Source organism: Leuciscus leuciscus (assembly GCF_965113295.1).
Source record: "Leuciscus leuciscus genome assembly, chromosome: 2".
NCBI lineage: Eukaryota > Metazoa > Chordata > Actinopteri > Cypriniformes > Leuciscidae > Leuciscus > Leuciscus leuciscus.
In genome coordinates, this window is record NC_138726.1 from 8,838,488 (window position 1) to 8,854,990 (window position 16,503).

General features: G+C 36.9%; 1 protein-coding gene and 1 long non-coding RNA gene across 5 annotated transcripts in view; one reads left to right on the top strand and one right to left on the bottom strand.

Moving 5' to 3' along the window:
• Positions 1-16,503, bottom strand: part of usp10 (ubiquitin specific peptidase 10) — a 45,604-nt gene that overhangs the window by 18,352 nt on the left and 10,749 nt on the right. For 2 of the 3 annotated variants that reach the window (XM_082161304.1, XM_082161305.1), the window contains exons 2-4: positions 3,684-3,752; positions 442-487; positions 18-77 (exon numbers count right to left, since the gene is read on the bottom strand). In XM_082161304.1, coding sequence (XP_082017430.1) covers positions 18-77; positions 442-487; positions 3,684-3,752 — 175 coding nt within the window. The remainder of the gene's footprint in view (positions 1-17; positions 78-441; positions 488-3,683; positions 3,753-16,503) is intronic. The other variant, XM_082161306.1, reaches the window with a different exon arrangement.
• On the top strand, positions 9,382-15,966 carry LOC309492392. Of its 2 annotated transcripts, none has more exons than XR_014203525.1 (3): positions 9,382-11,210; positions 11,377-11,627; positions 13,028-15,966. It is a non-coding gene; the product is annotated as an uncharacterized lncRNA (long non-coding RNA). The 2 variants fall into 2 exon arrangements; XR_014203526.1 differs by having other exon boundaries at positions 11,383-11,627.

The window sequence follows — 16,503 nt, forward strand, 5'->3', positions numbered from 1 at the left end:
GTGGACCGAAAACTCACCGCAAACCTGCCGTCTCAATGATTCCGTTATGTAAGGCACAGCAGGAGTGCAGTAACCTCCTAAATAATTGATACAGATGAGGGTGAAGGTCACAACTACCTGAGAGGGCAATATGATACTGTCTCGGGAAAGATTATTAAGACTACAGAGATGGGCACGTAGCCTAAGGATGTTTATATTCAACTCATTGATGAATGAGGGCCATTCTACCAATTAATGATTCGGATGTGAATAGGACAGATGAATATTATGAATTCTGTATTTCATGTGTGAAGATGTAAGCTATGGTCAATGGATAATACATGAAAACCAATCTGTGCGCTTATGTGGGCTTAATTGTGCTAAGGATCTCATATCTGTATCTCATATCTTTATTTCTGTGTCAGTATTTGTAGGAACATTCAGGTGAGGCTTTGATCTTACCTGAGGAATGGCTGATGCAGGAGACTTTATCATTGAAGGGGGGAAGCTGATAAGAAATTAGCATGAGATCACTCAATCACATGAATTCAATAAAAGCACATACAAACAAACATTTATTCCATAACCTATACTATAAATTTAAATGCATGTTATCTAAACGGGTAACATTTGGAGTGGAAGGCCAGAGTTTAATCTGCAATGGACCACTTGCACTGAGCTTCGTGACGCACTTCCGTTCGGAAATAGTACGTCTCCCTTATTTCCGGTTATGTTTACTTTCAATGTACTGTGGTCAATGAGTTGAACAAACGGCAACTAAAATGAGTGTCCGCAATAAGATAAAAAAATATGGCAATTTTTATTGACAGGAGAAGGGATATTCTGATGTTTACTGTAGTGTTGTCAAAAGACCCGGTACTTCGGTACCAAGTCGGTACTAATTTTTTTTAAACGTCACGGTACCAGGTTTTCTCAAACCCGGTACTTGATGCGCGTGCATGCCCGAAGCGCGTGCAGTTGCGTCCTCTTCATAAAAGCGCTGATGGCGATCGGCGGCGGTGCTGCTGCTGATGTGGTGCTGATGTTTTTGCGCGTGCAGATACGTTATTTCAAATGGCGCGCGGCAAGTGCGCTCATAATAGAAGCGGCGCGCTCGCTTTTCCATGTGCGTTCATGGATGCATAGCAACGACAGACGCCACGGGAGTACAAACGCTTGTGCGAACTGCGCTCTCCATGACGACGAGGAAGTGTGACATAGGCCTATTAATTGATTTCTAGCCCTTGCATTAGCTTTACTACTAGATATATTTATGGAGATGAGAAATAAAAAGCCGTCATTAATATCAGTCCGTCAGAAAAGCAGTTCTAGTCTTATTCTTGGCTGGATAACTCTTAGCAGGTTTAAAAAGCCCTTTTAAAGTTAAATATGAATACAGTTTTGGATTAAATAAAAGTATAGTCAAGTCAAATAAAACATTTTATCTCCTGTATAGTTTGGTAATGCTACAATAAGATACCATTCATTAACATCACTTAATGCGTTATCTAACATAACACATTGAGTGAACAATATATTTTTACAACATTAATTAATGTTTGTGAATGTTATTTAATACAAAACACTTGATTGGTCATGTTTGTTCACTTCATTCATTGTGCATTAAATAATGTTAACAGAAATAATGTTAACTTTTGATTTTAAAAATGTATTTTTAAATTAACCCCTAAAGGAGAATAATTGCGACAGTAGGCCTATATAACTATTGTTTTTTTTTGTTAGGTCATTTTATCTAATGTTATCTAACAAATGGAATCTTATTGTAAAGTGTTTTTAATACTACAGTTTCCATCTTTGTGATATACACTTTAATATAATGATGTAAATTTAATCTAAATTAAGCTTTGGTACCGAAATTGGTACCGAGAACCGTGGATTTTCACTGGTATCGGTACCGAATACTGAAATTTTGGTACCGTGACAACACTAGTTTACTGTGTGCAGAATTTTCCAAACTTATCAGAACATGAAGTTTTAAATCCAACCCAAGCCGATCTGAGAAAGCAGCGGGTGTTGAAAATACGCCATTATTTCACCACAGGGTGTCAGTGTTCATCTAAACTAGTGACTGCGACGCTGAAGTGTGTGAGAACAGATGAATAACATCAGTACAAACCATAGATATCATAATAAAGGCTAGATGTCTTACAGCGGAGTCACTTCCGGCATCACCGGCGGCCATCTTGCCACAGGGAGACTGTGAATTAAGGTGAGTGATCAGCACGCACACAAATCCTCTTATCTCGCTGAAATCTTGACGGATTTACAAACGGGTTTCTTACAAACGTTATTAATGTGGCTATAATTCTTTCATATGGAAGTCCATTGTTATAATTATTCATATGTATGCAGTGTCATAACTACATCTCTGACGTTTATAACAAACCAAACCGTTTGAAAATCGGTAGAAAATTGAGCAAGTTATGGTTATTTAAAAGTACATGCACCATGTTACGAGTAAGCGAGCTCCCTGTGGCAAGATGGCCGCCGTGTGCGGACGTCGACCTCCATTGGCCAGCAGCGCGGACGAGACATCTAGCCTTTATTATATGATATCTGAGTACGAACCACGAACATTTATTTATTTGGATTAAATATTTTAATCATTCTGTGTCATTTTTCAATGTCAGTCTTTTCACTATTTACATGTTAATGCCCAAAATGCTATAATATTCAAAGTAGTTGACTGTCATTCTCCTCTACGCTGTGTACGTTATTGATTAAATAGCCTAGCCTATATAACATCGTTACAGGCAAATCGCCAGCATTCATTCATTGAACTATTATAAAAGACTGGAATAAACACCAGCGCACACAAGCAATCCTTTTAATAGTCAATTTCATTTAAAAATGTAAACCCAACAAGTATGAAATGTCAGAAAGAGAAAAAAAATTGTTAATGAGAAGACAAGCATATAGGACTGCTGCAGCTTAGTGGAAAAATATATTTAGCCTATTTATTATTCAGAATGTACAGCTGGAAAGAAAATATATTTATAGGAAATGTCAGCAGGCTCAAGATAATAAATACAGAGATCATTATCCATTGTTTTAATCAATTGGCAGCTATAAAACAGTGATAATCTGCATTCTCATGCATGTAGGTGCGCTGAACGCTCTAACCGGAAACTCCCGATATGTACTAACTAGAACGCAGAAGTAGTTGTGCAAGTAGTCCATTAGAATGGACAGCAAAGGATGAGCAATAAACAATGACTCGTGCATTTTTTGTACAGAAGAAAAGGAGGGGAAAAGGTGGATAAAGAGTATGATGGCATAACATGTAATAGGCAAGATGGCAGTGAATTTCAGTATTTGAAGTTACATTTCCCATATTCCTATGTATCAAAAGGAAAATTAAATGTAAAATTAGGCCTACCACTTCCATTTCTTATACTAGTAGTAACATTAAATATTTAAAAGGCTCAAAGAAAGATTACACTGAAAGATTATAAAGCACATTGTTAATGAAAATTCCATTTCAGATGTTGCAAATTGTGAGAACAAACACATGACAAATTACACATGATTTTCAAAATGTAATTTCCATTGCAAATCTCAAACATTCAAATTGTACAAATTATGCTAAAGTTAAACTAGGATAGAAAAAGGCAAACGCAATAAATCTTTAAGACTGCCTAACATTTCATGTGTTTTAGATGTGTTCACGTGTCATTACTTACCTCAACGTAACAGCGGGGAGTCACAAAGAACTGATTGAACTCGTCTGGACTGAACTCCCCAAAGATGTACTGTAAAAAGAAAAGAAAAGAAAAAAGTGCATAATGATTAGGTGACACTTAAAGATTGGTAAGCATTGATTTTGACTTGAACCTGTTGATTGCAAACACTTTGCAAAACCTCTTTCTAGCATTATGGCATCCTCTAAGACTGAGGTGGTTTTTTTGGCATGAGAATCAGCATTATAAATGTGTCCATAATTTAAATTCAGCCCACTTATTAAAACACAATCAAAGCTCTGTGTATGAGGGTAAATGGGGACGTGGCAGCCATTATTACCGCATGATTGCAACATCAGGTTGGGTGAAAGTAAAGAGCAAGTTGGAAAGTGATGAGTCATGCAGCATGGCAAAATGGCTCCCTCATGCCCCACTTTACAGGACAACACATTGGCAGAGAGAGAGAGAGAGACACCCTTCAAGCATTCACTTTGGACAATGTGTAACATTTTATGAGTGTGGAAAATTAAACATTACTGAATGTATTGTGAAGGTTTTTAAAATTGACAGTTACTTAGTGTGGTGTGATCAGCCTTTAGGACTAAAATACTTGGGATGAATTTAAAACGTGGATTATAATTACAACAGTTGCACTTCATTTTACAGTGCATGCACTTTCAATGCACTTACAGTGTCAGGGCTCCAGACTAACATTTGAGAGCAGTGTCACCAGTCACGCTGAGGGGGGGATTGTTAATCAGAGGCAATTAAATTACAAAAGTACTGTTGTTTTGTTTTACTAAGTGCAGTTAGTAATATTAGGCTACATGTTTATTTCTTGGAAATGAAATTGACAGTAAAGCACTGAGCTTGAGTTGAGATGCAGATAAAATTTACTTTTACACAAACAACCTAAGTTTTATAGGGAAAATTCAAATTCTACTCTTACTAAATGTACCATTGTTCTTCTATAGTATCATACTGAACTGATCGACAGCTTCATTGATTATAAAAGGAGCGCTCTTAATTTTTTTCTCTGTAATTCTTCGCAATTTGAAGTTTGTTTTTCATGAGATTTTCCTATGTCATCCTTCAGTACAAAAAGTGTTCAACTTTAACCACTTACACCATGAATGCATTTTTTTTTATGATTTCACGGCTAAGTGGCACTCTTAAAAGTAATAGCTTATAACTCTACAACAACAACAAAAACAATATAAACGAGTGCATGGTCTCATTTGAAAGAACGAGGTTCTTATGTTACATCACTGCTGAAAAAACCCTAGAAAAGTGATGCCATTTATTTATTTTGATGTTATTGATGACTATTAGAAAGTATATTGGAAGCTCATAAAATCAAGCTGCATCTGGGCCTAATATTGTGTTGATATCTCAAAGCAATCAAAATTTATGGCATTTGGAACAATGGTGACCTTTTTATCAAAAGTCCAAAAAATAAAGAGAGATCGACCAATACATAGTTTTCCCGATATTCAAGCATTTTCCCATAATCGGGTGTCAGTTTTGAAAATCGGATTCACAGATAATGGCGCCATCTTGTGGCTGTTTTGAGAATTGCGCTTAAAGACAGCCTTTAAAGCACTACTTCTGGGGAGGGATGAGTCAACAACGGTGTTCAAGGGTAAAATAACTTGCATCCCTTAATAAACTTAACAGCCACTGATGCACAAATGAGATATGCATAAATAAAACAAATGTTACATAAATGCTTGTTTGTATTTTAAAATTGGTGCTAAAAGAGACTAACTCACAGAGTCTTATAAACCAGCCATGAATGAGTGCATGTTTGAAATAAAAGCTCTGAACTTAACTCTCTCTCTGTTGTCTATGCTCATCATTAGTCTCGTGAAGTCGTGTTCATAGTGCCGTTCACTCACTGGTTTGATGATCAGATGCTTCAGCATGGCCACCGTATGTAACTTAAGATGCACTTGTTTAAAACTCCTTAAATTATATTAATGACTACTATATAACATTTATTTAGCTAATAAATGTCTAAATAATTACAGCTCTGTGGAAATTAATTATCTCCGGGAGAGATGTTGTGTAAACGCACAGATAAAAACAGCGCTCTGTCAGCAGGCATTTCACAATCTAGACAAAAACATTAATAATTCTGATAACATGCCAGATGAGATGGACTCTCATCATCCATTTTTTTTCGGACAATGTTTACGTATTCCGGCGTGTTCCATTCTCTTCACTCCGCTCAAAACGAATGCTTATTTATAGGGAGATGATAGACTCCCCTGTCATTCATGTTCTCCATTTGAAAACATTAGAGTTTGTAAATTTATTTCGACTTGTTAATACGCTGTTACAAATAAAAATGCAACAGCGGTAATGTTTAATTCAGTGTTTTATGCTTTTTTTAATTTGTTAGAATTATATATTCTATTACATAGAATATTTACATATATCCATTACCTGTTCATTTACCTTATAAAGATTTTATTTAAAAAAGACACTTTAGTGACAGTACACTTTTTTTGCACTCTTTAAGACTATTTATTGATTAGTGTGTTTTGTTTTGTATGTAAGGAGGGAGAGAAATTACAGTATTTAAAAGGCGTTAAATAAGTATTTACAAGTAGTTTGTTCAGTTCAGTACTGTTGTTATTGTCAAAAACGGAAATAAAACAAATAAATATCGGTTCTGCATATCGTTATCGGGCACATAAACATGCAAATAATTGGTATTGCTAAAAAAAAATAATAAAAAATTATTAAATATCGGTCGATATCTACAAAAAACCCTCTCCAAACAAGAGAGTTTTACTGAACTACTTGTGTAAACGCCATGGAGCATAAAAATATGTATAATTACATAGAATAAGTAACAAGTAATAAGATCTGGTTGATGAACGATGATGTTCCAGCGCTGATTCAGCTGTGTGCTCCTATTCTACGGTGCACGGTAAATCAAGACCTATCAATCAGGGCAATCGGCCCAATCCAAGCGCACTCCAGCTGTAAGACTGTCTGATTGGACTCCACACATTGTCCCAAACCACTATACCCACCCTCACCCAAGATCCAGTTTCCACTGGTTGAAGTTTCAAACGATGCTGTGTCATAATTGTGATGCATCGGATCTTGGAAGCAAGCATGTCTCGCCTCCAAATAAGCATGTCTTTTCCCTCCGTTAGGATTTTCTCAAGATCTACGTGTCATGTTATGTTGGGGCTTGTTTGAAAATAAAGACATGTTTTACTATGGTTTACTGATGTTTCGCAAATTTAAATGGCAAAACGTAACAAAAGCCTAATCTGTGTACTGTTGTGTGCATCAGCAGCAATTTTTCATACAAATACTTGCTATAGTTTGGTCACAACCTGAAACAATTATGCGTTTTGTATTCTGCTATGTGAGACCTTTTCAAAGAGATAGATATAGATATAGTTAGATATAGATATACAGACACACGATATCAGTGTTTCCCCTAGGATTTTTTTTCCGGGGGGTGGTAGAAACTACTAGTGTCGCGCAGCGGGCGTTACGGATACGTGGTGTTGTCATAGCCTTCAGAAGTTGAGTAATAAAGCTCTCTGCCAGACCTGTTTTATACCATAAAATTAAAAAGCATGTCTGATTAATTTAAATCATGAAACTTATACAACATAAAAAAAAACATCTATGAATTTTAGGGCTGGACCCGAATATTCGTTCGGTGGGTTGGTATTCGATTCGAAAATTTGACATTCGAATATTTGGTTTTTTGGGGTTGGGTTTTCACACCTGGGATCCCCCGCGAAACGTTTGTCATTCGCGCAGGCCGGCGACACACTGGCTGCGTGGTGTGTCCGGTTTTATTTCGGCTGCCATGTTAACAGGTTGGAGTTTGCACACTGCCTGCGTGAGACACAGGCGCGGCTCGAGCCACGCGGAAAACGCGTGCATGCTAAAAATAGAACCGACGCCTGTTCCAGCAACGGGAGTGTTCTGTGGCTAGAGCGCAGAACAGCGGAGTGTGTATGGACCGAAGTGCATGCCTGAGCTTGTTTTGGGTTAAGCTGCGTTGCTTTGACATTGTGGAAAATAGAATAATAGAAACAAAATGTATTAGCATTTTTACCCGTTATCATCAATCTAAATTAATCTAGTTTTTAATTTAACTTAATTTCATTTCTCTTTATTTAAATTTAGTTTTTCTTTATTTAAATTTTATTTTTCTTTATTTAAATTTCGTTTTTTTCTTTATTTAAATTTCATTTTTCTTTATTTAAATTTCATTTTTCTTTATTTAAATTTCATTTCTTTATTTAAATTTCATTTTTCTTTATTTAAATTTCATTTTTCTTTATTTAAATTTCATTTTTCTTTATTTAAATTTCATTTTTCTTTATTTAAATCTACCCTTTACTGTGTCAGTAATTTGTTAGTCAGAAAAATTAGACTACCTTAAAAATATTGCTTAATTTAACAGACCTGTGTGTGTGCGCGCGTTTAATATCACTAGTGCGTGTCCGTTCTCGGAGCAGATAAGCCCTGCCCACGTGAGGTGCGCCGCTTCCCGCTCGCGCTGTTCTGTAGTTTACTAAAAGTTTATTCATTCTGAATGTCACGTCTCACGTGTCCATCTATATTGCACCAAATGTGACACTGTACTCCCTTGTGAAGTCGATTGGATGAACGGTTCTCGAAATAATCAAAATGCAAACGGACATACAGACACAGAGATTCCTGCCTTTATTAGAGAGAGCCTACCGAATTCATTACTACCGAAGCTTCGAAGCTCAAAAAATGGTATTCGGAACAGCCCTAATGAATTTCATCTTTTTTTTCTTTTTCCTCACACAAATTCAGTATTGTGTTTATTCTGGTAATCAAATGAAAAATAAAACATGAATTTAATTTATTTTAATCATATGAAATGAAACAAACTTTGCACAATGAGCTTTACTGTTAAAATTAAAACAAAAATTGTGATTATTCCTTACAAAAATAGTTGATAATTTTTTTGTATTAGTGTTAGTATTATTATTACATTGAGACACATCTAAAAATTCTACTGTACAACAGTAATATATTTCTGTCAAGTTAAACCAAACAATTGGTTTCAAATTTTGACGGGTTGGCGTGAAGACATTTGTGTTTATGACATGAGACAGTTTCTCTCAAATGTAGGGCTGGGACGCCTACCACGGGTCTGAGCTCGTCACCACCGCAAAAACAATTAAAAAAAATAAATAAACACTGGCCTTCACATGTGTTCACGTTGTGTCTAATGACATGGATTCATTGATTATAATTAGTGTTGTCACGGTACCAAAATGTCAGTATTCGGTACCGATACCAGTGAAAATCCACGGTTCTCGGTACCAATTTCGGTACCAAAGCTTAATTTAGATTAAATTTACATAATTATATTAAAGTGTATATCACAAAGATGGAAACTGTAGTATTAAAAACACTTTACAATAAGATTCCATTTGTTAGATAACATTAGATAAAATGACCTAACAAAAAAAACAATAGTTATAGGCTATACTGTCGCAATTATTCTCCTTTAGGGGTTAATTTAAAAATACATTTTTAAAATCAAAAGTTAACATTATTTCTGTTAACATTATTTAATGCACAATGAATGACCAATCAAGTGTTTTGTATTAAATAACATTCACAAACATTAATTAATGTTGTAAAAATATATTGTTCACTCAATGTTATGTTAGATAACGCATTAAGTGATGTTAATGAATGGTATCTTATTGTAGCATTACCAAACTATACAGGAGATAAAATGTTTTATTTGACTTGACTATACTTTTATTTAATCCAAAACTGTATTCATATTTAACTTTAAAAGGGCTTTTTAAACCTGCTAAGAGTTATCCAGCCAAGAATAAGACTATAACTGCTTTTCTGACGGACTGATATTAATGACGGCTTTTTATTTCTCATCTCCATAAATATATCTAGTAGTAAAGCTAATGCAAGGGCAAGAAATCAATTAATAGGCCTATGTCACACTTCCTCGTCGTCATGGAGAGCGCAGTTCGCACAAGCGTTTGTACTCCCGTGGCGTCTGTCGTTGCTATACATCCATGAACGCACATGGAAAAGCGAGCGCGCCGCTTCTATTATGAGCGCACTTGCCGCGCGCCATTTGAAATAACGTATCTGCACGCGCAAAAACATCAGCACCACATCAGCAGCAGCACCGCCGCCGATCGCCATCAGCGCTTTTATGAAGAGGACGCAACTGCACGCGCTTCGGGCATGCACGCGCATCAAGTACCGGGTTTGAGAAAACCTGGTACCGTGACGTTTAAAAAAAAATTTGTACCGACTTGGTACCGAAGTACCGGGTCTTTTGACAACACTACTTATAATGACATGCAAAACTTATCGTCAAAAGATGGAGCAAATCCGACCTTTCGCAAGTTGGGGAGCGCAATGTTCCATGACACATAATAACATTCCATTCGTAGGCTATTGACTATAACCCCTTATTTACACTCTGTGGCGCGATACGGCTGCGACGCGGCTACCGGTGCTGATCGCGCCCACTCTAGTCAATGCTTGTGTTTACACCAGCCACGACGCGGCGTTTCAGAAGCGTCTCTCCGCGCCGCTTCGCTAAATATAGGCGCCTAGTCTATTTTCGGCGGACGCCGCGTCCAAGCCGCACCAAAAAAATAAATAAATAAATAATTTTCAAAATAAACACCCTGTGCAGACTCCCAATTATATTGCAAATGTCTTATAGCCTATAATTTGAAGCCCCAAAAGCAGGACCTCAGCTTTTAATTGCGCGTGCTTATTTAACACAATTCTCTCACGTGAAGGTTTGTCAACCCTCGCAGAGTCGCAGCAAGTGCACAGCACCAGAGAGTAATCTTGACGGCACTTGCAAGAAAATGGATAAGTAGGCTACATAATCAAATTCACAAATATTACACCATTTAAACATTATTAAAAATACATAGGCTACTGAGTTACTAAAACAATCTTTGTCAAAGAATACACTTGTATGTTCACAGTTTTTGTTTCCATTTGTTTAATTTCAAGATCTGAGGTGAATTATCCATTGTTGCTTGCTTTTACAGCTACAAAGCTGGAGCACTAAATGATATTCAAAGTCACATTGCATGCTTTTAACATTAAATAAAGCACATAAACAGTACCTGAGATTATCATTGCCATGTTTGTTCCAGAAAAAAAAAACTGTGGGGAGGGGGGTTGAGGTTTAAAGCGGTTTACCGCTATACCGCGGTAATTTCTTGCTTTTCAACCGCGGTAAGAAAAAATCCATACCGTCCCAGCCCTACTCAAATGAAGCGGTTAAATGTTTAAAAAGTGCAGAGCGGATCTAGAGTCTGGAGCTAAAGTTCATGCATTCGTGTATAAAACATCATAGGCAAAAAACAGCGCGAGCATCACACGTGCTTCAGTGTGTGTGACGGCTCTGGTCTACACCATTCATCCACATGCAGGATTATTATTTAAATAGTCTTTTTGAGGTTTAATATTCACACACACTAGTCTATTGCGATTTGATTTCAAGTAGAGAGAGAGAGAGAGAGAGAGAGAGAGAGAGAGAGAGAGAGAGAGAGAGAGAGAGAGAGAGAGAGAGAGAGAGAGAGAGAGAGAGAGAGAGAGAGAGAGAGAGAGAGAGAGAGAGAGAGAGAGAGAGAGAGAGAGAGAGAGAGAGAGAGAGAGAGAGAGAGAGAGAGAGAGAGAGAGAGAGAGAGAGAGAGAGGGTTTGTGAAATTACATCTCGCAGAAAGTTCTCTGTATAAAAAAAATCTGTATAGATTAATTTACTCATACAACCTACATGGTAAAGTGAATAAATGTTTGCTGAAATTTCCCACATTATAAGAGCGAGACCTGCGAGAGTGATTAAAATTATGCACAAAACCCGCAATCCGCCACCGAAATTCTAGCCCTGCTTAATACATGGCGTCTGGTCATATAATGGTCAGACTAGGGATGCGCGGTATACCGGTACTGCAAAAATACCGGTATATATTATATTTCAAACGGTACAATATCATAATTTTGCTCAATTCGGTATTTGATGCGCTGCTGTTTCGAAGTTCACCGCTAGGCGGCAGTGCGCTACCCAAACTGACGCGGGTCACGCAAAACCGGCAAACGTGACAACGGAGGAACACGATGGATCAAACAGATGAAGCTCATTCTACACATACTGTCTATGATTCTACACGCCCGAAATTAATAAATAAAGAGAGCAGTAGGAGTGAAATATAGCATTACTTTGCTTACAAAAGTAATGAGAAAGGTGAAGCAACAGACCTCAATGCACCACTCTACAAACGCTGCTTTAAATTAGCCACGGGAGGCAACACAGTCTGGCTAAGCACTTGTCACTTGCTCATCCTGACTTGTTCAAAGAGTTCAGAGATCGACAGGTGAGCATCATTCAACTGATTTAATTTAGACTTCTATTCACAACACTGATCAGCGCACATACATAAGAGCATATCAATTAAATATCATACGGTAAACACGAAAGCTCAAATGTGCTTGCATGACACGCTAGAACCAATGAAGTTTAGGTCTCATAATTTTTGCACATTCAAACAATCATATATTAATTGAATTTGAATGAATAAAGAGATTAGTAATATTCATTTTAGTATTAGTGCTAGTAAAATTGCTAGTGTGGCGACCCCTAGGAATCAGCCGAGAGAGAAAGAGTAATAGTAGTAATATGGATATTAGGCTACTAATATGAATGTTAGAATAACACTTTACAATTAAGCTACATTTGTCAACATTCATTAGGTAACCTGACCTAACAGTATTTTATAACATGTATTAATCTAGATCAATCAGTAATTATTATTTAAATATACTAATACATGTTTAGCATGTTAACATTAGCCTACTTAATGCAATGCATTAAACTAATATGAACCCAAACAGTACTCAAACCAAGATGAATAAATGCTATGAATGTTGATAATTCTCTGTTGACAGCTAATGGTTAACATGTCATTTCATTATTCTATTATTATTCTATATTAATTTATTATTATAGATATTAACCTATTTTAATTGTATCATTTCAGGTTTTTTCTTTTCTTTCCAAAATCAAAATTTAACCTAGGCTACTGTATGTTCCCTGACTGTTTTTTTTTAATTTATTTTTAATTTTTTACATTTTGATACTTTTTGTTTGCATATTCGGTACTGCAGAGTTTCAAGCAGTGTTTTTTAATAAAATAGTTTCAATTCACTTAAATTTTGAGGCCGGTTATTTGTCACCTGTGGTATCGATTTAGTATCGATACCGAGGTATTAGGTTCTGGTATCGTACCGAAACCAAAATTGTGGTATCGAGCCATCCCTAGGTCAGACCATCCAGTAGATAACCTGCTTCCTCTGTAAAGGCTATAATTACCTTAATCCTACAAGCACTAGCAGTTTAACTAAAAGACTCTTGCACTTAGTTAAGACTAATCACTACACTGACTAACCAAATAAAAAATAAAAAAAGCTTATAATAAACTTAGGGGAACTTTAGGGGAACTGAAAGCGTCAGTTGAAAACAAGGCACAGCAAACGTGCACATAATAGCCCTTCACATTCACAACTAGCTGCATAAAAAGGAGAGCAAGAAAAAAAAGAAACTGCAGTTCAAGCACATGTAACCGCTTGTAAATTAGCGACCTACACTGCTGAAACGGCACCACAAGGGACAAACAGCAAGCAGTAATCCAATGGCCTGTGGATGGCGAGTACAATCACAACAGAAAGAATGTGTCTTTGCCCATTTTCCACAGGCGTGCCACACGTACCACACTAAGCTCCCCATCGCTGTTCATTTGGACAGGGGATTACCACAAATTAGCCATCTCAACCCTGTACAGTACGAGTAAATCACTCGCATATGCGACTAAATGATAAATAATGTCTATCATTAGCCATTGGCTAATAAGTTCTTAGATTTTACTCGCCTGTGTGTGTGTGTGTGTGTGTGTGTGTGTGTGTGTGTGTGTTAGAGGCTAAGAGTAAGTTTAGCATAGATATATTTACTCGCTCTGAGCGCTTGAGAGTTTTGCTCTTCGTCAAGCGATCTGTACTATTTCTAATGAACTAATGTGAAGGTGCACGACTCGCCGGCGCTTTGCCTGTTCCTGTTCTTGTAACACTGAAGTTTAACAAGATGCTTGTCAGAATACGCTAAATGTAAATACTCGCGGGACTTTCTAATATTTACAGATAAGGATATAGCCACTGACATGTTTTCCTCAGCACATAACTTGCATTCTGAGGCATTAAACAACTTAAAAAAAAAAATGCATGTCAAAGCACGAGAGGGCAAGACGCAGTAAACACTTATTCACTACCGTCAAGCGACATGATTGGCTGATGGTTTCTGAGAACAGCGTGCAGACGCGACTAGTCTAATCAAATTTGTTGTCGATTTTTCTCACTATCGATAATAATCGATTATGTTGATTAGTTGTTGCAGCCCTACATCAAAAGAAAATTCACAGAAAAAAAAAATAGGACGATCGCAACTTCTGTTTCATGCTGACTTTAACATGACAATTTTTTTTTTTTTTATCTTAGTCAAATCTTATCTTCCAGTACATTCAAGTGATAAAACACATTTATAAAGAAAGCAAGAGCTACAGAATGTGCACATTGGTTTTATGTAAAATGTGTCAAACAAACCCCACAGATAAGGACCAGCCAGGCGAGTAACTGGATTTTCTGGTTTCAGCCCTTAAGTGCATAACTAGTTCTGACATCACCATAAACAACCATTTCCACATTCAAATGGTTTTTGATATGGCCTCTCTTAGCATGGTATGGCGAGACCTTTATATTGCTCAGACCAGCAATATAATGAGAATGGCAATGCAGGTCAAGCAACTAATCAAATTGGCTATACAACCAATTACTGAATCACCATATTTACATTTGCTTCAATGCTTCTTTAGAGCAACAAATCTCCAACCATACAAAACTTACATCATTTGAAACATACTTGCAGTGGTAGCCGGGCGGAAAATCCTCCTATTATCCATGGCACAAAAATGGTCTACTACATGTGACAAACAACAAATAAAGTGTGACTTTTAACAATGTTTTGATAATGAAATTCATTTTGATTACATATATTATGCATTGAAAATTAGGTTTTAAAATGTATTGATATTACAGCATTTAAATGGTAGAGTTCTCCTTGCTTTGTCAAAATGTCTCTCTGTGAATGGGACACTTGGAACTATGCTTCTTTTAAACTTTGACCTGCTGCCGAACTTGACCTGAACTTTCTCCCTCAGCACTCGCACTACTATGCCAACAGCATCACTGAACAACTGGAACAGAGAACAAGCTTGAATCTTAGTTTTGTCTCTGCATTTCGTTTCATTGTTGACCTCTATTGTAATTTCACGTCAAATTAAGTGAGACATAATAAAGGCTGTTGCATTTACTCATTGCCATTTCAGGCTAAACACTAATGCTGGCTAAGTTACCTGTAGTGCCATCTTCCCTTCCTCATTTAAAAAAAAAAGCATTTTCTTAAAATATCTTTGAATACTCATATCTGCTGAGCAAATGCATGAAAAATGTGTACTCTAACCTTAGCTATAGTTAGTAGTCTTTGTCTTTCTAACTGCCATAGTTTTAGAAAATTATAATAACCTTGATACTAGTTAGGCTTGCTGCGATAGTCGGTGTTGAGCCACAACACTGGTTACATCAGTTGCCCACCGCGGCACCACCCCCACCGTCGTTTTGTTTTTGTTATAGTAATAAAATCGTTTAGTTCAGTTAGAGAACAGACACTAGAAGTAAAAACTGAACGTCTCTGCTTAAAGCGTGAGCCGAACGAGAAACGCAGGAGTCAGATTTCACCTGACCTCACCCATTTGGCCTCACTCTTGACTGACAAGATGACGGTGGAAGATTTGGTTTCAAAGCAAAATGTAAAAGCGCCTATATAAGCGAGTTTGTCATTGTCCTGTTTTGTTTTTCCATTTAGAATAATAGACAAATGAACCCACCATTCAAGCAATCCGCACCCCGAATTGACGCTCAAAGAAAAACTAAAATGTGCATGGTCGCACAGGCATTAATAACAGTGCGCGGAGCGAGCAGAACAGCACAAGCGTTTTCGGTTCATATCTATGGAAGCTCAACTTCCATAGGAATTAATTAAAAACGCTTGCTATGCACCGCTAGAATGAATGCCAGTGCGGACGTGCGCATTTTACTTTCACCTTCAAATTAGTGATTTAAAAGCCCTTGCCGGTGATAGCGGTATTACTGGCGGGAAAATCTAGGCTATACATTGAATAATGTGTCAAATAATGTTCTTAGTTTTTTCTTCCTGTGGGGGAGCATCCCAGCAAGAAATTACAATAGTTTACTATGAATTAAACAGAAATTAACTTAAATAGTTTGTGTAACCAAAAAAACAAAAAACAAAAAGAAAAAAACCCACAATGTGACAATTATAAACAAGCCCGAAATACTCCGGGACTCTTATTTTGAAATGTCTATACCATTGCGGGATGATCCTTCAAATGATCCCCTTGCAGTCTGAAACACTGTTGCGTGGGCCTGTAGAACGCACAACAACACTGCCTTCTGACATTGCAAAATGCAGCGCTCTTTTTTTTTAATGAAATCATAGCCTTTTGAAGTTTAATCATATTAGGTTGTATCGCGATTTATCCATCCCCCGAATATAGGACATCTTAAAATGATCATTAAGACATTTGTTTTATCATTTCATCTATTGAAGACTTGGCACAGTTTAACCCCTTAAACCCTGAGGCCATTTTTGGAGTTTTTTGTCTGAGTGACA